This window comes from Kryptolebias marmoratus, linkage group LG13 (genome assembly GCF_001649575.2).
Source record: "Kryptolebias marmoratus isolate JLee-2015 linkage group LG13, ASM164957v2, whole genome shotgun sequence".
Lineage (NCBI taxonomy): Eukaryota > Metazoa > Chordata > Actinopteri > Cyprinodontiformes > Rivulidae > Kryptolebias > Kryptolebias marmoratus.
This window is the reverse complement of record NC_051442.1, coordinates 7,277,637-7,302,383: the sequence shown is the minus strand read 5'-3', so window position 1 is coordinate 7,302,383 and position 24,747 is coordinate 7,277,637. Positions and strand designations below refer to the sequence as shown.

General features: G+C 34.1%; 1 protein-coding gene across 4 annotated transcripts in view; it reads right to left on the bottom strand.

The window, feature by feature from the left end:
• Positions 1–17,549: 17,549 nt before the first annotated feature.
• gabrg2 (gamma-aminobutyric acid type A receptor subunit gamma2) overlaps positions 17,550–24,747 on the bottom strand; it is a 40,718-nt gene continuing 33,520 nt past the window's right edge. Inside the window, exons 9-10 of one of the 4 annotated variants that reach the window (XM_017421309.3) lie at positions 24,159–24,182; positions 17,550–21,208 (exon numbers count right to left, since the gene is read on the bottom strand). In XM_017421309.3, coding sequence (XP_017276798.1) covers positions 20,927–21,208; positions 24,159–24,182 — 306 coding nt within the window. In that variant the 3' untranslated portion in view covers positions 17,550–20,926. The remainder of the gene's footprint in view (positions 21,209–24,158; positions 24,183–24,747) is intronic. The other 3 variants (XM_017421310.3, XM_017421311.3, XM_017421312.3) reach the window with 3 other exon arrangements.

The following is a 24,747-nucleotide window of genomic DNA, read 5'->3' as shown; positions in this document are numbered from 1 at the left end:
GTTCCTATAATTGGTACCTAGAGATTAAGAGGCTCACCTCCCCACACTATAGTCTTGGAGAATACATGTCTCAGATGGTATGTTTTTTCAGAGTCTATTAGGCATACACAGGAGACTTTTCTTGTCTCTTTTCCTGGAAGCATTTAAAAGTTTGATACAACTCTTTCCTCACCCACTTCACTTTTACCCTCGTTTTCCACTCCATCTTTTAGTGCAAATCGCAGCTGCCACTGAAAATGAAGATCGCCTCATCCATCTTTCAGTATCTCACCCAGTACACCTCAAATATTAATTTGAAGAAAAATAGAAACTAGAAAGTATATCTATTCTTTTTCTCATAAGTTGCTTGTGAAGAACCACTACAAACTTGAGGTTTAAAACAACACAAAACAAGAACAAAAAACAATAATGCCTTTACTTTTTGCTCCTTGGATATTATCATTCATATTTTATGTTAGTTAAAACTATTTACATTTAGATAAGTTGATTAAAACAGTTTTATTTATTAGTTAATAGAAAAAAAATTGAAATATTAAAAAATGAGAATTGGCTCACATAAATTAATCACTTTTAGAAATTACTTTTGGACATAATAATATCTGACTGTGAAATTGCATGAAACTAGTTTGCAAAAATATAAAAGCACTTTATTGAATGAATGCTATAATGAGCTCTAACTTTGAAACATCAACATTTATTTTACTAAATACGTTGGTGATAGCAAATGATTGCTAAATGGTGATTAGTTTAATTCTGGAAGAAAGAAACAGATTTTCACAATGAATTAAAATAGTGTTGTATGCATAGATTTATTTTAAATTAATATGAAAAACCTAAACTACAATGTTTTTAAATCTACAGGAGTAGATTTTTTTTTTCATTACCATATACAGGCCCTTGGTGTACATTTGGTTAAATTCTATGAATACACTAAATGCTTGTCAATATTAAAAGAGAATAAAATTAATTTTTGCACATTAAATTTTTTCTTTGCCCTGTAGAAAAGTAAAAAATAAACCTCATAGCTCTGTTAAACCATGTGCCCCTTTAATTCTTAGCTTGGTAACACAATATCTATCCATCCATCCATCCATCCATTTTCTTTACCCGCTTGGGGAGCTGGTGCCTATCTCCAGTCATCACTGTGCGAGAGGTGAGGAACACCCTGGACAGATTGTAATATAATATGATTCTTTCAAATAAATGCAAAATCTGTGGCATTTTTTGCTCTATAATCCCAGGTTTTCTTATGCAATACAGCCTCTTTAGATATGAATGTTGAACCTTATTTTTGTTTGGACACTTTAATCCATTATAGATCTCACTGGAAACAACAATATAGTAGTTTTGTCTGCTAAATCCCACCTCAGACAGAGTATTCAAGCAGTTTTTTTATACCTCATTTTGGAAATTCATCAATATCTCTTTACAGATATCTTATACACAACACATTTTGACATTACAGTATTTTGAACTTTTTATTGAAAAAAAAAGAAAAATCTTTGATGGAACTTAGTACATAACTAAAATAAAATTTCCTATTGTTTTAACTGTTGCAAATAAATGTGTAATTGCTTACAAAATAAATAAATACAAACAATGTTATCTGTTTTTGCACCTGATTTGGTCATAAAAAGTTCCACAGGGCTCCTGTTATTTTATTTTCTTCTCTCTGGTCAATTAAGGGTGTTCACACTTTGATTGTAGGCTTAAATTTAAAAGATTATCAGATTTTGTCTTCTACGGTGAGATTTAAAAGATCTGCTGCTGTTGTACAGCTCTGTTAAATCAATGGCATAACCTATAATGTTATGCTGCAAAAGGTCAATGGAATTATGATAAACATTTTTTAAAAGAACAACTAGTCTCCAACTAACCAAAAAGTTAAAATTGCCTTTTCTGTACTTGCCATTGCACATAATCAGCTCATTTCTTGATGTTTTTTTAATACTAGTAAGCTTTTTTTGAAGTTTTCTGTGTTAAATAAATAAGTAAATTTGCTTAATTTTTTAATTTGTAAATTGCTTAAGGCTGGCTGCATAATAATGAAAAATTCAAGTGGAGCATTCAGTTGTGCAGAAATAATTTAAATGTATGAAGTAAAAGATGCATGACAAAATTATTATTGAATACCTGAAATGTTCAAAAAGCAATTTTAAATCTACTGGTTAACTAGTTTTGTTGCAAAGGTCTATATAAACAGTAAAAAATTAAGATTAAAACCACTAATGTCAACAATGTCAAATAAAGCAATTGAGCAAATCAAGTATATCTTCTGATTAAATTCTGAATAAAATATAGGCAGTAGGACAATGTTCTAGTTTTTGGGTTTAAAGGCCATCTTGGTACCCGGTTCAAGGACGACAACATAAAAAAGCATAATTAACAACATATATATATATATATATATAATATCACAATACTTGTAATCTAACCACTGGGCTTGCAAGGGTTGATGGCTGAAGAACACTCAGTGTTGAATCTAAGTATATTTTAATATTTAATCAGTGACTTAAAAAATACTTTATCACTACATTTCTAGTGTTATGCATGCTACTATTTATCTTATAAAACAATTTTATTGAAAAAGGATACGGAAGGTCATTTTGTTTTTCTTTTGTCTACTGTCACAAATAGTGTTTTGTGTACTTTAATAACAGACTTGATCAATTTCTAACTTGTCATTTAGCACTAAGGTGCAGGAGTTTGCAGGAAGAAAATGAGAACAGTGTGGTTACATTACAAAGTGTTTAATAGTGTCTGCCTGTTTAACACATGGCATTGGGGAAATAACGACTACTTTAGATGAAATAACATTCTCTCTGTTTCATTAATGAAAAATTACACTAAACAAACTGAGCAAGGACAGGTAAGATTGATGATGTGTAGCGGAACCTAATGATTACCTTCACTTTTCAGACAATTTTTGTGCCACCGGCATTCAAAAGTGGAAAAGTGCTTAGCTACATTTTGGTCTCTTGCTAGGAGCTTTATTAGGTCCACTATGGGGCTACTGATAATGTGGTAGTTTGTATTAGGTTCACACTCCTTTATTTTATCACAGAGCAAGGGGCAATGTTGGTGACTAAGCATTGTGTTTTTTTATAGCATTCATTACCTGAATAATTTGCAAGACTTTTTCAGCTGATGGTGTGTTCTTAGATGTGACCAAATAGTTTGGTTTCTGAAGAGATTTATGTAAATGTGCAAAAATGCAAAATATTTGCCAGGGTTTTTTGACAGTTACTCTACAAAACACAAAGATTTCTGGTCACTGTTCACCCCATATTGACACTTTGCCCTTTGTGGAAATGGCAGTTGCTCTTCAAGGCCAGCTGGAATTGAAGAGGTTATTCTCAGAAATCAAAACCCTTTGTAAAGCCAGACAAGTGCTATTAGGACAGATCAAGCTCTGTAGAAAGCAGAGGATTTTTGTCACACATATAAAAGGTTGTTCCACAATAAAAGAACAGATATAATGGATATCCCAGCTTTGGAAAACATTAAATTGGGTGAAAAAAAAAAATCTATCTGAAGCTATTTCAAGCAGAGCAGAAGTGTTCTGTTTGTGTTATAGTACAGAATAAAAAAAATAGGAAAACAAATAATATGAGTTTTGAGAAAAGCTGGATGTAATGTATATCAGCCATATTAGTATGGTCACCCCTCTAATATTGACTAGATCCTCTTTTTTGCTGCTAATACATCTCTAGCCATTTGTGATGTGAACAAGGGAGATACGTGATGTCCTTAAAACAGTCTGGTAGAAGGACATTATCAATAGATTACATGAGCATTGTGGAGTTTGAGGTGGGGTTGCTTCTTACAGTTGCCAACATATTCCATCATATTGAAATCATTGAGGGAATGAGAACATATCAAACTTTAAAATGTGCCTTTAAAGCTAATCCAAATCCTTTTTTCCTGAACCACTGTTGTAATATTAATTAAGTCTAGGATGTTTTCTGTAAAAACACCTGCTATGTTTTTTGTATATCCATTATTTTCTAACTAGACATGAGCAGGTAGTTGTTACACTAAGAGGCCACATCTTACAGCAGTGAGGCAATGGTTATGTCCTGTTAGAGAAAATATCTTATTCCTAAAAGAGAATGTAAAATATAGCCTTTGGTATCTTGGTCCAAATAAAACTTTAAGCAGGTCAGTTGCAGCACTGGCAACCATTTCAGTCACTGAGATCAGCTGGTTAAGGCCAGGTACTTGACTTTGATCTTTGAAAAGATTAAGCTATCAGCTCCATGCTTTTTAACAGAGCCCTCATGCAGCTTCTTCCTTCAAACACGCTCACACTTTAAGACATGTGCATGCCTTCACATCCGTTGGGTGGAACACAGCTTCTGAAAGATTTGCTAAACAAGCAGTATGCCTGTACTACTTGGGTCTAGCTTTAGGCCAAAAAACAAACAAACTATGGTTTGGATTTCTGTTTGTGCTTTTTAACAAGGGTCACTGCTTTTAAACTAAAATGTTTTAATTGCTGTCATTCTTGAGCTCATATGTGCATAGAAGACTTGAACAGCAAAGGAAGCAAACTTCATTCATCTGTGGCTCTATTTCTGCTTACAGTGTTTCTTTATTACTTCTTTCTAAAAACAGCAACTTGCATATCACTATTGTCAAACAAGAAATCTGATTATTTAGATGTCCCTTTTGCCATTGGACCAAGACAACAATAAGAAAATTGTTGATACAGGACAATTCAATTGTCATGCCTCTGAAAGCCATTTCCTCTGGCAATAACCCAGACAGTAAGATGACGCACCAAGTTATCAACCAGAAGCTGAAGCAAAGGTGTCTAAAGACTCAGGGCAGTGACTGATAAGTATTTGCATTCAGAAACATCCCATTGTCTGGTTTCCAGATCTGCTGAATGTTTTTTCCCCTGAGGGGCAGCTGTAAGTGCTGGGAGCGATTGCACCTTCTCCAGTCTTAGCTGCAGTCATAGGCATAAAATGAACCAATGGAATAATAACATACAGGCATTTTATGCAATGGGCCAATGTGAAAAATAGTGTTTGGCTTTAAAATGAATAGGGATTAAGAAGTTTGTAACAATGTTTCAGTGTAACAATGGAGTTGTACAGACAGGAAATGAGAGATTAATTTGTATGTGACTATAAGAGATGAGAAAGCCACTTGATGGTATTTTATAAAAAAAAAAAGTTTTTTATTTAAGACTTAAAGACAGAGACAATGCATTTTAAAATGTCAGATTTACAAATCCAGAATTAAAGAAAGGTTAGACTAATTGTTCTTTTTTAAGCATTCTGTCTCTATTTGTTTTAATTAGTGTATGGTCTAGGTTTATCTATGTCTAAATAATTTTGACAAAACAAGCACATAACATAGTGCACATAACAGAACATACCTTCTGTCATTTGCTGACTGTCTCAGTCCTGACTATCAAACATGGCACCAATAATCTGTGGAATAAATAAAGTTAATCTAATCTTGCCTCTTTAATTACTGGGTAAAATAGCCTATGTCTGAGTAAAAGCAGACAGAGGCAGAAAAAATCCTCTACAATATCAGATAATTTCTTTATACATGCTTGTCTTCATGTACTTTTTTCTGCATGTATTGGCTTTTGAGTAAGAGCTGAGTTGCTGCAGAGAGAAAGATGAAGGAATGTTTAAGTTGTATTTGTTCACATTTTCAAGGTTACTCTGTTTTAAGGGAATTGCAATGTGTTACTGTTTGATCAACGGCTCGCAAAGATATTACGTGAAGTGAATGAAAATGTGCACATTGGTTTCTGATCAGAGTGGCTGTTGACTGAGCAGATAAGCCATAGATCAATCAACCCTTGCTGTTAGTCTGATCTGCAGTGGGCTAGCACAGAATAAATCTACATGTTGACTTATGTGGCTCTGCTTTCATGAAACTGAGTTATTCAGCAAGGATAGCTGAAAATCCCAGCTTAACCTGCTGCATAGGCTTTGTGAAACAGCCCTCTGGCTATTTCTGTGGTTCCCAGCACCAACAAAGCACTGCCCAATCAATTAAAGTTAACCATTTTATTATTCAGAGTGCAGAGAGACACATTTAAAGTAAAAAAGAAGAACTGGAGCCACCATTAGTGAGTGAGCATCATTTCCACAAAGGAGCTTCCCCCCAGTCTCCATTAATTATAACATTAGTTAATATTAACTTTATATGAAAAAAAGTTGTGAAGTTACAGAAATATTTATGCAAAGTTTTTGTCAGGTGGGGTGGAAAATGAGGCGAACCCAGTGTGCCGACTCATGACTTGAGCTTAAAGAAAACCTAATTTATTATAAATAAAGGAAAACTAAAAACAAAAGCTGACGTAGCAGCAAAAAGCAAAACAAACTAAATCCAAACATGAACGAAACACTAAAGGCAAGACATGGGAGGACCCAGACAACATGTGAAAATGACAACAGATCAGCGAGTAAGTTGACTGGGTTTTAAAGACAGAGGGTAATTAGGTGAAGTAGGCACAGGTGAATGATTGCTAACAAGCAGCAGGTGGAGATGGGCGTGGCAAGTAAACAAGTGACTGACTGAGGAGAAGTTTATAATAACAGGAGTACAAAAACACAAGGAGCAAGAACTGAACTAAGACAAGACTAAACACAACAATAACTAAATAACAAAATAAAATAAACACTAAACCCAAACTGAAACATGAATCAGAAACACAACAAACCCCAAATCCTGACAGTTTTTCTTTCTCGCTGCCATTTCATTCAAGGTCTTTTGTAAGTTTGTAAATGAATTAGGACAACTGTGTTTTTCCATGTTAAACATTTGAGATGACTAAGATACAGATATTTACAAACCATGACTACATTCCACTTTTATTCATTATTACAATAAAACCTTAAATAGGATACAGGATACATTTTAGATGTTACTAAAAATGATAGTTAAACAAAAGTAGTTCACAGAATTCTCTAAAGTTGTCTTTTTAGTTGGCCAAAGTGTAAGTTTATAAAAAGGAGTCAGATCAATTTCAGTAAAATTTTTAGACAAAAAAAAAAAAAAGCCAAACTCAGTGTTGTGGTCAATAGTGTGACCTTCCAGCAAGATTTAGAGTTTTAGTCTTGGGTGGGAACTTTGTGTGAAGTTCAATTTTTATTTTTACTTTTTTCCCAAGCCTGCAGTGGTTTATCTGTAGAACTCTGGCTTTCTTTGATGTTCTTTAAAAAAACTTTCACTTTTTTTTTGGAAAGTGGCTTTAAAGTGAGTGGACATCTTTCTTTGTTTCATCTGTCTTTGTGTTGGCCTTCTGATGAACAACTGACCTATTCAAGAGTGGAATGAATGAATAAACTAAAATAAAAGGGGAAATCTATGGCCTTAAAGCTACCCAAGGGAGATTAGGCAGATTTGATAAAGGACAAATGCATTATAGGAAAGATTAAAATGTGGTCCCTGCCAGTTGGTTTCTGTACCAGTGGGACCAGAACCCGTCATTATCAAAAATTCTCACTTGGAGAGAGAAAGACAAAGAGATGAAAGGTGGAGCAACGTAACACTTCAATGAGTTTTACATCATTCTAACTTGCTCTGGGGAAAGCAGGAAGGTTTTAATCAAGAAGAAATGCAGTAGCACAATTTTTAATGTCACATGAACACTTAAGACTAAAATGGTACCGTTCACCGTCAGATGTAATTAGAGTACTCTGCATTGTAATTGCAGTGTTAATTTGTTTATGCTGACTTTGAATTATTTGGTCATTACTCTGTATGTATAAAGTCAAAAACAAAAGACAACTGCATATAAAAGAGCACTCAAAATTTAAGTATGTTGTTTATAACAATTATGCAGTAAAATATGGTCATGTGTCAAGTAACAAAATTCCTCAGTTTACTTATTGGTCAGCATGGGCAGATGAGTTACTGGCATTGCCTCTGCAGAGTGATTTTTATCTTAAGATGGTTACTGAAAAGGAAATTAGCGCGGCTTCATTTTCCACAAAACAGTTTAGATGAGTGCATTACAACCTGGTAGTGTGAATATCATTATTGCCATCCAATAATTAAGTTTTAACTTTGAACCTTATGGCTAGCAAGGGCCTTAATCTTTGAACTGTGTTTTTTTGTTTTTTGTTTTTTTATTGGCCTGGGTCATGTTGAATTTTCTCACAGTCCAAATACATGTATATTAACTTCATTGGTGGTCATAAGGTATGTGACGTGAATTGGCAAGCTCTTTCTGTCTGCCTATTTGTGAAGATCTCGCAGTGTTTAGACAATCTGTTCACAGTGGGCAGCAAAGAAAATAATATGTATTAAAAAATGAATTTTGGTTACAGTCTCACAGTGGGGCTGCTGTGTAAGGTATTTTTGCTTTCCTTTGCAGTAAATGCAGTTGCAGCAAGCAGATGCTGCAAAGTTCAATTGTGGAATACTGTTGAACCATATATCATTATTAAGAAATGGGCAAACAGACTTTGTCTGGCTTGCAACAGAAAATATGAGCACATTTATTGAAAGGTTTCAGTCTCTCCTCTTTGGTTCTAAAGGGAGCTTAAAAGTACCTTTTACATACAGTACAATATGTAGTTTTTAACAAGAAATGACACAAAAGTGAAACAGTATGTTTCACATTCTGTCCATTGCTGCTGGTGGAGATGCCTATATTTAAAGTCATAAACATTGTTTGTCTGGTAACTTCCAGGTGTGTTTGGGAGTTTACATTAATTTTAAAAGATTTGGCATGGAACAACCCTGCTCAATCAGCCGTAAATGAGTTTCAGCTGAATCATGATGTCCTTGCTTATAATGTGCTCTGTAATATTCATTTCACTTGTTTTAAGCAATGCAAATATGAGCTGTACTTTAGTGCTTGCTCATTGTGCATGACAAAATATGCTTTAGCAGCTGGCTCATTTAAATTTCCATCAAACATTTTTGGATTTTGTAGCATCCTCGTTTACTCTCAACACATTTATTGCTTATTAAAGATATATTTTGTCTTCCCTGAGATGTATCTTTTTGTTAGATAATCCGCTTAAAAACTTTGAAATGCCAAATATTATAATCAGGTTTTGTGCTTATTTGACTTACTTTATGCACTACAGGCCACATCAAAACACAACGCAAACTCAAGCACTGATGTTGTTCAGTTAAACAAAGTAACACTTGAATTATAGCTTTTTAGATCAGTATAATGCTTGTTAACAGTTGGTATTTTCATCTTTTAGGTGTCAGGTGCAAAACCTATCTGTGTATTACAGCAAAAACAGTTGTTTTTTTAAATCACATAGTTTTTTTTTTTTCATCTGGGTAATCTGAGCATTTAAGAATAGTTATTATTTTTGTTAATGCGAGTGTCAAGTGTACAGTACAACAATTCCAAGAAGCAAACTGAAACAAATCTGACTAAACTCACACTAGCATCTAGAGGAACCCTGAACCCTTGACCATTGGCACTACCTATAATTTAGCATTTGATTTGATGCATTTATTTAAATTCAGTGACTATGGTCATCTCAGCATTCACTTTGACATATTTTAAATGATTAAATCAGACAGGAATCAGTTTATTTTATTTTTATTCAAGGCTGTGGTAACAGTTTTAAAATAATACTACTAAAATAAAATTAAAAAAAGGCATTTTAGAGAACTGTTCTGTGTGGTTTTGTGCAGTTAGAACTTTAATAAGTAAAAACAAAAAAAACAAAAAACAACTTGACTATGATCATTATCTTACCTTCTTGTGCTTTGCTTTTACCTTTGGCAGCCTTTGGCCGAATTTCTCTGAAAGTCGAGTGGTTGGCAGTAGCTCAGAATACAGACAATTCTGTTGAAACAAAGTAAAGTGCTGAGAAGCAAATTAACAATGCATGTGGCGTTTGGGGCAAAATCTTAAACTGCACATTTTGAGGCAAAGAAGTCTTACCTCTTTTGAACCATGTTTCAGATGCATTCCTTAAGGTCTAAGATAATTGTAGTGAATCCTGATGAAAAAAAAAAAAGAGACCCAAGTCTAATCCAAAAGCATCCACTGCTCCAAAATATAGCAGTTTCACAATTTATATATATAAATTTTAAGACTATATTGCATTCATAACCTGTTTAGTGCAGGCCAGTATTCACTTGACATGGTTGGAAAAGTGATCCATGCCACTTTACGGTTCCTGTGCCATGTCTGCAATCAGCTTATGAGTATGACTCAGCTGTGTTCTGGCTGAGTCATTGGGAGCCGGGGGAGTTGACTGCCTGAGGAGGAGAAATTTTAGGCACGCAAGCATGGAACTTTCAGCGCTGTGGGAAAAGACAGATATAGTTTTCTAGACTAGACAGGTCTGACAGAGGAACAACATGACCTTAGGAGGCCTAGACAGGCATGCGATGCAGCGAAAGGTAGTGTCAAGGTTTGTTTGGTCAAGAAGCGTGCTCCACCAGCCTTATAAAGCATGTGCACACTTTTAAGAGTTTACAGAACTGGATGTGATGCTGGGAAACACACCAGACAAAAATTACCTCTGTATCACACTCGATTGCTCCCCACATGGACACCTGATTCATCTCCTCTCACCTGCTGTTTTGCAGTGCAGAGTTCTCAGGCAATGTCTGGCTGAGATATTCTTTTTTAAATTTATTTTCCTTAAAGAAAGCTTACTGACTTTTCCTTGAGACAAAAACCCTCATTAGTTCATAGTTTAGGAAATTAACTAACATTAACAAGTTGTTTCTTAAAATTATGTCAAGTAATTGATAAATGGATCTTGAAGTGAGAGAGTAAACATGCCAAAATTCTGGAAATTACGTATTAAAAAAAGCTACCCCACAGCTGTGTGAGACCAGCCCTGAGCTGCAGCATTGACCTCACAGCTCATCTCTATTTCTGACACATTTAAAAAGGCAGTCGCTGAAGGCCTTTTAAGATAAGTAAAAAACTGAGTGCATGAGTGTTTTTTTTTTATTTTTTGAGGCATGTAAAGCAATTTTTTATGCCCCTCTCATCACAGCATGTTCATATATGCTCAAAAGACTATTTTGTATTAAAAGCTAATAATGCAAAATGATCACAGATATTGCTATTCAGAGTTAAAATGCGGATTAGTTTAACAACAGTACAAGCCAATGGGGCAGACAAAAATAATTGTCCTAAAATAAACTAATAAAATTTGTAAAAGGAATATAAATAAATATATTCTAATGTAAAAGAAAGACAATCCATAGTTACTCATAATTTTATAGCACTTACCAAAAAGCAGATATTTTGCGGTTATGAATTGTATTGTCTCTAAAATGGTAAATGGCTTGCACTTATATAGCGCTTTATCTAGTCCAAGGACCCCAAAGCGCTTTACACTACAATCATTCACCCATTCACACACTGAAAAAACACAATTAAAAGCACAACCAAAATGAAAAAAACACTATATCTGGATCAAATCAGTTTCTCAGCGGTGTGTGATGGAGGCAGTCCTCTAAAGAATGATTCATTTTTGATCAACTTTTAGCCCCAAATTTCACTTGTAGCATGGCACAGGAGAGTCACGGTCAACCCGAGTGCTAGTTCCAAGCTTTCTCTCCAGTTTGAATCAGGTTTAGTGATTCTAAGGCCAACCATTTGGAAGAACGGGGTGTGGTTAAGGCACAGCTGCAGTGGAGAGATGAGGTGATGGTTCAGGGAACAACACCAGGTGGGATTGACTGGACACAAGCTGTGGTGTGCTTCTAATTAGTACCATCTTCTGTTTTTCCTCTTTTTTTCAGTAGTGTGCTGAGGTCCCATTGTGCTTGGAGGAAAGGAAAAGAAGTTGAGAGCACTGTTTGCACCCCTAAAAAGGGAAACTAAACTAAAAAAAGAGAAGAAAAATAACATTGATCTAAAAGACATTTGTGGTGGTGTGAGTAAAACAGTGTTGCATATTAAATATTACAACTATTGAGATGTATCCAAGACTTAGCTATGTCTAATTTGCAGTCCCTGTGTCTGCTTATGTCTTTAAAGCGAAAGTAAACTCTGAGTATGTGTGATGGTTACAGAATCATAACAAAGACGTAAAGGCAGTGGACCTCATGTAAAGGTAAAGCTGCTTCACAAGAAAAAAAAAGTGTGCAGACAGAAACTAACAAGCAGCTTCCTCTTAGGAAGACTTGGAGCAACCATGTAATTTAGTTGCATGGCATTGCAACTAAAGTTTAAATTATTTGGAAACACAAAAAGACTAAAACTTAAACACACTTTTTATCAAATGCAAAATAGTTTCTAAATTAAGAATGTCTGCAAAGTTTTGTAGGCTTTCTTAAAATCAACATCAGCCAGACTGTACTGATATCTGCAGAATAACCCAAAGCATTAGAGTGTTCTAATTTCACAGATTTAGTCACAGTGAAGAAGGCAGTCAGTCTGAGAGATTAGAGATTTAAACATCATTACACCTGCAGCCATCTCTGCCCACAGGGGCTTGAATGCAAATAAGGAGCAGAATAAATGCACATGGTTCTTGAAGTTCTGAGGATTAGAAAGTAACTAGGATTATTAGGAACAAAAAAATGTGAATGAGTTTTGGTTTTATGGCACATGACAACCAAGTGGTGGTAGAGTAAAGGTATCAGTGACTTATATATAGGTCACATCTTTAAAACCTGCCCCAATGTCTTGTTTTGACTTTTTTAAAATCCAGGCCTCTCATCATTGTGACTGGCTCAGAAGTCTTTGTGTGCTTGGATTAAAAAAGAGGCTACATAATTTTTCATTTAAGAACTATGTAGCTTGAAACCATCAGCTTAGTGGGGTAAAAAAATGTCTTTTTCCTGCTTTTTTTTGCAAAAACCATTTGTCATTAAATAAAATGTATGCAATATATATTTATTTAATGACAATTTATGCTTGTCGATTTAAAACCAAAAAGTGTGAATTTAAACTCAGTCAGGGAGACAGCCTCTGCATAAGTACTTCCTATTTTCCCTTCTGCTCTCTTTATTTAGGTGATGTGCACATGCACACAAATGTTATTTTGACTAACACAACTTTTTCAATGTGGCTGCAGCTATTGTCTGCTGAAAATGCAGTTATTGGTCTCTGAAAACAAGGGTTTTCAAAAACTCCAGTGACGGTGAGGATTGTGACAGTTATGTGTAGACTGGAAAGCTGGATTTTTGATGATAGCAATGTCAGATTTCTCACAGCTGTCCCTTTTTTGGTGCCACAATATGCACTATTTCACTATTTAACTGCCAATGGCTTACTGCTTCAGCCACACTTCATTGTGTTTGAGCTTTTTTATGGATTTGGGTTTTTAGATGCAGTTTTTTATACCATTTGATGAACTGATTAAAAGGCAAGTGGTTAAAAAGCTGTCTTTAAATACCTGGTTTCTGCTTCCACAAACCATCCAGTTCAACTTGATCCTCCCACGCACTGCTTTCTTCTTCTTTAGATCTTTTGGATCTAGCCATGGCAAGCCCTATAGTCACACTGTTTGGGCATCAAACCAAGTAAAATCTTGTCAAGCACTGCATTGCAAACTATGGAACAACCACCTTTGAAAATAAATTCAATAAAAACGTTTTTCCTTGTTTGACTCTGGTTTTCTGTTTTTTATTTTATTCCTGACAACCTCAAAATGCATTAAATATTGTGTATGTATTCACCATTGCATCAACTGCTACACAATGCAGGTGTCTCTGCTGCTTCTTTAGAAATAGCTCCTATGAGGCTTGTTTTTCTTTACTCTAAGTCACCAGAGGCTCAATTAGCAGCTGAAAATAAAGTGCTTCTCTATTCTGAAAATACAACAGACATTCCCTTTGAACACAGAACACTTAGATTGTTTTCAGTCTATTACACCTAGCTCCATGTTTTATGTATATATATATATATATATATATATATATATATAGTTGTTTTATTGGAAATACCAGGAAGAAATCATTGGATATATGTTTACAAATGATTACCTTTTGAATTACATGTTTGTAAAAAGGATCACAGTCAACACACACACCACAGTTTAACATTATCAAGGTTTCACCAAAACAACTTAAATATATCTTATTCAATGAATTTAAATACTAAATTGGACTTTCTTAAATTTTGCTATTTTTAATTAGCCAGTGAGGTTTGGGTGCTGTAGCATCCACTTGTCTGTGAAGTTTCTGTTGTCTTTGTCAGGGGAATTGCCACAAATCCAGTGAACCGCACACATGCTGCTTCATTGCTGTCAGTTTGACCCAATTTTCTGTCATGATCCTGGCAGCTCTAACCTTGCAATATGAAGAGTTTTGTTGAGTTTTATTTAATTTCAGTTTTATTAGCCGACACTTTACTTTAGACTTTGCATCAGCTAATCAGTACATCTATTCCTCCAGAGTTCGTTCTCCGGGCTATTTATGCTCTCTGGGTGTTTCATCTTTAAAGTTTGTAGTTGAGTCAGCAGGCTAGTTATTGCAGCTAATTATATAGCACTCCGAGAACAGTACATCTAAAACATGTCATTCCCCTTTGCTGCATCTCAGCTATGTAATCTGTGTCAGCATTTCCTGTGGGACAGTGGAGGTCATCTCCTTTTTACAAACATGAATACCTGCTGATTCCTTATCTGGACTGTTACTATCAGAAATTTGCAGAGGTTTGCAGCATTTTTTTGAAAATTAAAGTTTAAATTTATACTTTTTTTGACCAGGTGATGAGGGGTGGAGGAAAAAGTTAAAACATAGGTAAATTCTATACACACATGTTCTAAATAGGGGGAAAACATCCACACAATCTTCAATGCTTACATGCAGAGAATAGCTTAAATTACTGCGAAATGTCAGAATTTTTTCATGCTGGCATTTCACATCCCAACTTGCATAACTAAATAATTCAAAAAGTCATTAAATGTCATTTTTAATGAAGTATATTGATATAATAAGGTTGTATATTTTGTATTATGATATTTTAAATGTATTTCCAAGAAGGTCATTGTTGTAGACATTAGAGAAATCAAATTTCTTTGCGGCTGCTTTCTTTTAATTTAAGGGTAAATGGTTAATTTGTGGTGACTGGAATGGCTGCAACCTAAGGCCTAAGACTAAAACAAGTGAAATGTGTTACAAATTACCCACCAAAGAAGACAATTATGTGACATCAGTGTTTATAGAGATGATTTGGTCTTTCCAAAGTCTTGGAAGAGTACATTTCCATAAATGAATGTTAAAAGTTTTTTTTAAATATATCAAAACAAACAAGAAATAAAAAAATAGAAGGACAAAAATGACAAATTGAATTTGTCTAACAATAAATGTTACTTTAGGATAGTTAGGGTCATTAGTTTTTTTAATTTAAAAAGTGACAGTTTAAATATAAAGAAAAAAAGATCATAAGAAATATGACCAGACAAACCAAAGAAAATAGAGTATTTAAAAAGAAAAGATTCAGAGCTAATAAACACTGTACATATTTTCAGCCTGTTATTAATTTTTGATAAATTCCAGCATGCAGAGTAGTTAGAAAATATATGTCTGTACTTCAGATATTTAGGCAATACAAACTGACATCTACAAAGCCATTAGACAAAATGCCATATATGGGTTGAACGCTGACTGGCTAATAGTAAGCACCAAAATCTATAAATTTTATCCCAATAAGTACAAAGCATACAAAAACAAAAACAAAACGAAACAAAAAAAAAACTGTTGTACTGTTGACTATTAAAGTTTATCAACAGTAACAGACCCAATGGAAATTTTGAGTTTAGTCAATAAAAGCTCCACATTTGCAAAGCAAAACTACACTATCTACTGGATAAAGGATGTATTGGTGAAATATGAAATGCAGGACCAACATTAGTCTTGAAAAAGAACTTTAGTCAGAAAGTGTACTTTATTTTGACTAAGTCACAACTGTTCACTCCACCTGTTGCCTCCACAGGGAATAAGCCATGAATAGAAACCTGGAAACATTGTGTTCAACTGCATTTTAAAACTGATATCAGTCAAATCAGAACATGATGCAGAATGAAGTTAAGGTAGATTTGAGTCAATTAACATTTGTTTTGTGTGTTAGTTAAAAAAAATAATTTTAGCAATATGTGCCAAACTAATGTCATATCAATAGATTTTTACTTCAAACGTTGGTAGTGTGTCAGTGTATTAATTTTCTTGCTACCTCTCAAGATTAAATGCATCATTAGAAGTGAGCCATGTGCAGACTGCATTATTCATGCAGGTCTCCCTCCCACTCCCAGCTTTGCATTCACCAGAGAGCTTGTACCTCAGCTGATGAAAGAGCTTGTTATGAAGGTACAGGGCTGTGGTTTACTGCAGACGGTTGTGTAATAATCAGAGGGATTCTCTTGCTGTCCTTTGCAGCTGCCACCCTGCCCAGTGGAGAGAGAGGTGCCAGCCCAGGGGTCCATCAGCCAACTGCTGCCCCGTTTCAAGTGCACTTTCCTGGAAAAAGGGAAGTCATTGGACTAAACCAGACTGTTCTCTGCCTACATAGGAAATGACCCATGAAATAAAATATGCTTGTGGTAGGGTTATGTAACACCTAAACTAATCTCTTTAGCCATTTTCTCACTAGCATTTTAAAATGGATGTAGTTTTTGTACATATTTATATATTTACTCAAAGTGCAATAATGTCTTTCTCATTTAATTTGGAAATAAATAATCACTTGATTTCTTGAAGACTATTGATTAACCATTGGTTTGTGTACAAATTGGCTGATTAAACAGGTGAATGTCAAAAAAATATATATTCAAAGGGGCAAATTCTATATCAAAGTATAATTTAAGATGCAGAGTAAAACTTCCTGTTGGGTTTAAAATGAACATTTTTGAAGGTGTTTAATTTTTTTTTATAAAAAAATAAAAGTGAAAACAAAAGTACATTTGCAATAAACTGATTCTTTTCCACCCAGTTGCAGAGGACGTGCAGTTTAATTTTAATGAGTCTTATTCCAGCCACTCTTGCTTTGGTAGCTCACTACCATAAGCTGACAAGTGACTGCTTGTTGCGAGAATCAGGCAAGTATAGTTACTATGGATGTTGGTTTTCTGTTTTTCTCTTGTTTGTTTAATGTCAGTTTTAGTAATTATACTGGATTCATGTTTCAGCTTCATGCAAGATTAAGTCATCTATTATATCTGTACTGGCTTTGTGCTCTTTACTAATGTTTACAAACTTTCAAATTGCATGAGTTTATGAAAAAACAACAACAGTGAGGAGTCTACAAAAAAAAGAATAAAAAACAAAACAAAAACAAAATACTACTTCATGATTAGACAGTGGCAAAATATGAATTTGCTAATTTTAGGACAACCTTTCATGTTGCTATGTTTTGGTTAAAAATAGAGATGCATGGGACAAAGTTTTCTTCATAGACACCTAATGCCTGAACATTTTCTCAATGCCTTCTCACAAGCTTTTATAGTTTAAATCTTGAGTAGAAGATGGGAACATTTTTTAAACAAATGCAAACAAAAGCAACCAGAATGATAACACATCAATCCATCAGACATCATCCGGCTTTTTTAACAATATAAAAGTGCATAAAATATAAAGCAACAGTTACCTGTAATAATAATGAATAAAAAAGAACAAAAACACACTGACAAATGCAACCATTTTATTGTAAAATTCCACAACTGTGTTATATTTTCTTATGAAAAGAACTTTTCCATAACATCTGTAATATATTTTTCAAACTCAATGAAAGTGCCCCTTTCATTCAATGATCAAATCTGTATAGATAAAGAAACAACATAAAAACACTTTGTGGATGAGAATCTAAACAAATTTATTTTGCTGTTGGTCTTTTTTTTATTAAGCCCTGTTTTTCCAGTTTTTATTATCTGCAGTTTGACCATGTTCATAACAATAACAAAAAAATATTTTTTGTTGCTCTTTGTACTACAATAGTTTTATTGAAAGTGCTAAAAGTGGCCACACTGTGAACATGAACTACAATAAAGAATAATGTCAATGTCGGCAAATGATTACAAGCAAATGAATGAGGTTGAACTTTTTAGTCTTTTTCCCTTACATAAGACATCTTTAGGTCATCCGTCAAACAGTCTCTGATTTACTGTAAGTAATTAAAATCATAATTATATTTCTATTATTTCATGTTCATTTTAGAAAATCCATCATTATTTGAAGCTCTACCTATATTAAACCAATTTGTAATAACAGTAATCATAATAAATATATTTTAAAAAAAATCCATATCTGCTTCTGCTTTATCTTCCCTAAAGCAGTACTCATCATACAATAATAAGCTTCCATATTCTCTGTTGCATGTCTGTCAGGTTTGGCACATTATGTATTCACTCTAACACTGTTTTCAACTACTGAACACTGATTGAGACCAGCCTATGTTGCTACTGACAATCTTACATCTGCTAAAGATGTGAGAAACAACATGTGTACATTGAAGACAGGTTCAGACTACTAAGTGGTCGCTTTGCAGAACAGGAGGATCACCTTTAAATACAAAAAGGAAAAGAAAAAAAAAACAAACTTTGGAAATATAGCATAATTTAACAAATGTGTATCCTTGAAACTTTACTGATTCTTTGTAATAAACATTAAGGACTGCACCAAACCTTTGTTGAGGTAAGAAAATGAGAATTATTAAAATACAAGCAAATGTTTTTTTTGTTTTCTTTTTCAAGTGGCTAAAAAATTGTTTTGTGGATTCTTTTTTTTTTCTTAATTTGACTAAATGAAATCTACTACTCAGAAGCAGCACAACAGATAATGTTGCAAGTCACTCAACAAATATAACAGTTTGACAGGCTTTTGTGAGAGTAGTGCACATTAATCACAACATAGAAAACACAAGATAAATAGGTTCCATTGTCACATTGAACAAAGAGTGTATCTTTGATATAAATAACATCATTCTGTGTTTCTTTTCAGGGGCTGTATGAGCATAAACACGTTTTATTTAGATAAAAAAAAAGAAGTACCATCAACAAACGAATACATACATAAATAATAAATAACCCATTGCACCCTTCCCATTATGCATGGTCAGTCCATCATAATACTATTGGTATATTATAATGTATAGTGATATACTATAACAATGCTAAAATTACAAAATATATACCCTTTTAGAAAATGCCAAATGCTTGACAAGTTTGTTTCGTTTCCATTTGTAATTTATATACATTAACAATGTTATTTACACCCTTTCTTTTTGAGTTTACAACTCATACTGCAGCACTATCAGTTGCATACTGGTGTCTATCAAAACTAACTGGTGAGAAGCTTCACATTGTCATCCCAAACATTTAAAGTGTAGTGTCTTTCCTCACACATTTAAGCAAACTTTAATGAAAATACAGACAAAACAATAAAGGTCTTCCTCAGAGCCTTGCAAATCAATTTTCCTGCCATTGTTTGTAGAGACTTTTCAGTTCTTCTCAGAGATAAAAAGTGAACGACTGAATAATTCGGCTTACACGTCAGTCCTTTGAACATGGACAGACTTGAAAGCAATTTCTTTTTACTTGAAAACCTAGAATTAATCATCAGTTAATACTTTATGCTTTTCCCTTTTTAAAAGGATAATATGTAGCTCTGCAGATATTTTTGCGCTCACATTGATACTAACATATGGATTAGTTTGAAAATGAAAATCAACCCGGTGTTATGCTATTGTTTTGGTAATGCAAAGAGGGGGAAAAACAATCAGTTTTTATCCTAGAACATCTTATTTATTTCAGTACAGTTTCCTGTGTAACAGCTTGCATAACCAAACAACGGTGGTGCATCTTTATGTAATTGTGTGCTTTTAGAGCAAATGCAGGAGGCCATGAAGGGTCAGTACTGTGTATGCTGTAAGCTAATGCTTGCAAAGAAAACAATTAATCTGGTTTTCTGTCTGAAACACTGTGCTGAGCCCCCAAATAATGTGCAAAAGAACAGTAACTGAAAACAAAAGAGTATTGTGGGGATAGTTTTAACATTTAATTTTCCTGCATTTCTAGAAAAACGTTTAGTTAAATAATAATAAACGTTGCCTATTTGCTTTTTTTTGTCTGTTTTTGTTGTTTTTATAAGTTTCCATAGCCAACAGTAGAAGACCATAATGTGTTGATTTGTGGTCTTAAAGGTGCATGCAATAAACGTAAACCACCATCTAATAATAAAATATATACAGTGTCTGTACAAAAAAGCAATATCCATGAAAAGCGTCATTGTACTTTGACCACACATGAAAAATGCAATATATAATTGTACTGAAAACACTGAAAATAATTAGCTTTATGAAAGAAACAAACAAAAAAAAAACAGCTTCTATTAAAGTGCTTTAGATTTTATGTCTTTGTAAGAGAAACAAACATGTTGATCAGGAGAATAAGTCTGATAGTACATGTATTATTTAGCTTTTAGTATTTGTTCTTTCAGCAGTTGTGGTTTGTGGTGTGTTTTTGTTTGGTTTATGTTTTATTTATTTGTACAATTTCACTTGATCTAAATGCAGTAATAGATTGAATGTGATTCTTATTCTTTCTCCTAAACTTTATGGTTACATTTGCCACTTTTATACATACTGTGTGAGTATTTGTCATGAATTCTATTTGTGTATTCAATGTTTGAATTGGTAAAATCCTAATTTCTTTTCAGATTTTCTTTGAGCGGGTTCAAACTCCAACTAAAATAAAATAAATAAATGAAACAAACCTTTAAACCATATACTCTACCGTGTATCTCTCACACAACCAATGTTTTTACAAAACAACTCTTCACTTTCTCACACCTGTTAAATGTAATGCTACAACATTTGCAATGTTTGTCAAGTTTTCTAAAACCAAAAGCAATGAAAATTTAAAGGGAAAACAAGAATAAAAATATACGAAATTAAATCAATTTGGGGATTTTTCAGTGGGTCCCTTCCTTCTAAATGTCATTTGCTGGCGCAGAGCATATGTAGAATGGAATAAACAGTAGGGTAAAGCTGGATACATACCTGCGCCTAAAGATAGAGATAGGAGACCCAGTAGACCAGATTGAAAAGTGCAAAAGCAGTGGGGAAGAAGATACGTGCATATGAGTCTATCTTGGCAATGCGAATATGCAACCTGCCATGCCGCCAGGCTCCGGAGCGGCAGTCTTCGAAACAGCAGAAGAAACTGGTGCAGTCCTTTCCATCAAGACATTCATAACCGTATTCCTCGTCTCGCTCCTGCATGTGTGTGGCGTTGTTCATTTGAATGGCTGTGGCCGAGCGTGGACGGATGTCCACAGTTGGTGTCTGCTTTAAACAAGACAAAAAGAGAGTTAGCCATCAAAGCGACATAATGAAAACTAATGAAAAAAAAAGGAACCAATTTGAGCCACCACTTAATTTTATATACTTTCATTTTGATAATTCATCCATAATTTGGATCTTTAACTTGCCAATGGACCATTTTTATTGTCAAGAAATAAAAACAAACCCTTAACTACCAAATATGGGTGCAATTAGAAAGGGTGGATTACTGTGTAACCTAATCTGTAAATTTTATTTTTGACTAAAATATTAGCTAACAGCTGGAGAAATCCTAAATTTTATTTTAAAAAGTTGCCTATAATACTTAATTAAGTAGCTATGCAACACAACTGCTGGGCAATACCCTTCTCTGGTTTATTTATATTTTTTTTGCTGCAGCTGCACAGCATTCAAAATGCTCTAAAACACATACAAAAAAATACAAACATATTTTGTCTTAGTGATTTTGTACTTTATTTTAAATCAAGATATTCAGTATGTAATAGCATGAACCAAAATCAGTGTTTCTAATATTTCTTTTCTAAAATATGATCATAAAATATGGATTTTAATGAATTATGAAGTTAAACTTAGGGAAAGGCATGTGCTTACAGATGAGAATCAAATAGCTCAATAGTTCTCAAACCCACTTTTTCCTAATTCTACATGACTAAAAAAAACTCCCCCTTTACAAGCTGTGCTCACGACTGTAGGGGCAAAGGTCTATTGTTTGCGGAGTTTCCTAAAATAGAACAGTGACATCAGTGACTCCGTGGCCTTGTCATTCCAAAAGGAGACAATTAGTATTCAAAAAAGAATTTTTCATCAGCTCTTATCTTAAAATGCCATGCCACATTAACACAAATTGAAATTCTGCCTGTTTAGCACACTGAAAGCTACCCGTTGGCAGAAGCTGGGGTTTGTTGACCTTGTGGATAAACGAAGAGGTCAAGCTAATTATTGAAAATGACCCAGAAAAGTGAGAGTACTCCAAAGTTCAAGTTCTAGAAAGTGACAGTGGTTATCATTAGGGTATAAATTGTTTAAGTTACTGACACAAAGCAGTACATCTATTTTGCCCTGTGATTAGTTTAATACTCATTTGTCATCTACAAAAAAAAGCTTGCTGCAGAAATAAATTTTAAAAAGCAATTGGTGTTTTAGTTTGAGGCATTTCCCGATTCACTGTCAGCATGCATTCTCAAATGAACTTAAACTGCTTATCAACAAAATATTAATTCCTATAACTTCCAATTTTACCCATCACAAGTTCACTCGCTGTCCCTTTGAAAATGATACATAACCATCAAAACATAATGATAAATCAACAACATAGATGTTTAGACATTTTTATCCTTATTATGAGACCATATGTTTAGTGAATAAGGGGATTAGCAGTGCAGGTTATGCCTCAGTTCTCAAAGGGGATTGGTTGAACTGAAGGAAACATAGTAGAAGCTCAAGCAGTAGGAACATTAACATTGTCCTGCTGGCCTGGACAAGCTGGATTATGCTGAGTTAGTGTTTGCAGATTAAATGAAACAAATACAAACGAAGAACCAGCATAGTAGCATTGTTAGCTTTAACTGCCTGAAAGCAGACAACCCCTAGGAGAGACAAAAACATACATAACCTTGGGGTCAACAGTGAAAGACTCTGTGGCTATCTGACTTTAAGGAAAACTTTTGAAATCAATATTTTCAAGGGGTAGTTCAGATATTTTGAAGTAGGGTTCTGTGGAAAAGTTATGAACAATTTCTTATCCTATCTGTCATAGATTGTGTGATCTCAGTTTGAAGAAGAGAGGTTAGTTCTGACCAGAGCTATTGGGTATTCCAAACAGAGTCCAGTTCAATGTAGATTTTTGCCATTTAAAAACTCCCATCTCAAACATTTCTTTGCAGTTCATGCAACATCTACTTTAATAACCTTACATGGTTGTTCTGGCAGCAATACTATAATATTTTTGCCAGAAGTGCCAGTTTTTTTTTTTTTTTGCTCTTGCAAATAACTATGTATACAATTTTACGAAAATAAGGATGTAATAGAAATTTGATCCCAATATAAAGGCTGAATGAACAGAACCTTTATGAAATTTTTGAGATTGCTTTTTTTTGGTGGCAGTAATCCACTTTAGACTTAGTACCATTTGGACTAACTTGTTGATTTGGACATAATTATTCTGTATTTCTTTAAACTGAGGCCATTCCAAGAGCTGCCAACAAGTGACATAGGGACTTTTCATGATGTTCCACAAAATCCAACTTCAAAAGATCTGAACTATCATTTTAATACTATAGTGGTATTGGACTTGAATATAAATTTAACTTTGCTTTCCAAAGTTGACATGAATTTTTTCACACACTCTAGGTGCCTTTCCAATAGATTGTGATGTCTTATTTGTCTGAAAAGTCTTCCAAATCAAAGCCAATTTTACACAATGCAGGGGTTGTCTGTTTTAGTCTGTTAAGGCTTTGCTGACTCTTTAGGAAGCGTCAGGTTGAGAAGCCCAACAAACACACAGGTAAAGATTTACTGACAGAAAAAGGAAAAAAAAAGGGCAAAGCTGTTGTGGTAGCTGCTTGTTCACTGTGGTAACAACAACAAGGAGTGAAACAGAACAGAGGGAGCCAGAATGATTCCACACTGGGCCTGGACTGTTAAATTCTAATGGACATGAGGTATGTGAGATGTTATTAGAGTTTATTATTATTATTATTTTAACTGCATAAGTATGTCTGGCTGGCTGCCTCCGCACTGTGCACTGCAATGCGCCCCTTTTAATGCAATCTCCGATACCCATTATGTAATTAAGGAGGTGCATGGTTAGAATGCAGGTAGATAAAGAAGTAATAGAGGCATTTCTGCTGTTGCGCAGAGAGAAAAGCAGTGAGGTGCTGGAGGCTCAAAGAGCCAGAATGCAGCAGACACATGCAGTCAGACACAGGCAATATACCTTTGAGGAAAAGAGCCGGAGGAGCTTTTATCCAAAGAGGAGACAAAGAAAATGTGGAATTGAAAAAAGTAACTAAACAAAAAAAAACTTGGGTAAACATTGCAATAAATCAATATATTAAAAAAGTTAACACGGACACAAAGACAGTATCCGACAATTTTAACTGCTATAATGGTCAAAATGAAAATGGGAAATATACTGTAGAGAGACAGAAATGTTATAGACAACAGAGTAGATGCATGTTGAAATATGTGTATCATAAACTCAGGAGTAACACAAACAAATAAGCACATGTACAACAATACTGTACAGATTATACAAGTCTGATATTCATATTTTCCTTTTGAGTCATGAATCATGACATTACCCTAAGCATACAGCACATTAAACTAACAGACGAATTTAGAATTCACATCACATTCAACAAAAATCTGATTTTTTTTTCCTAAATACAGGTGCTGGTCATAAAATTAGAATATCATGAAAAAGTAGATTGATTTCAGTAATTCCATTTAAAAAGTGAAACTTGTATATTATATTCATACATTACATACAAACTCATATATTTCAAATGTTTATTTTGTTTAAT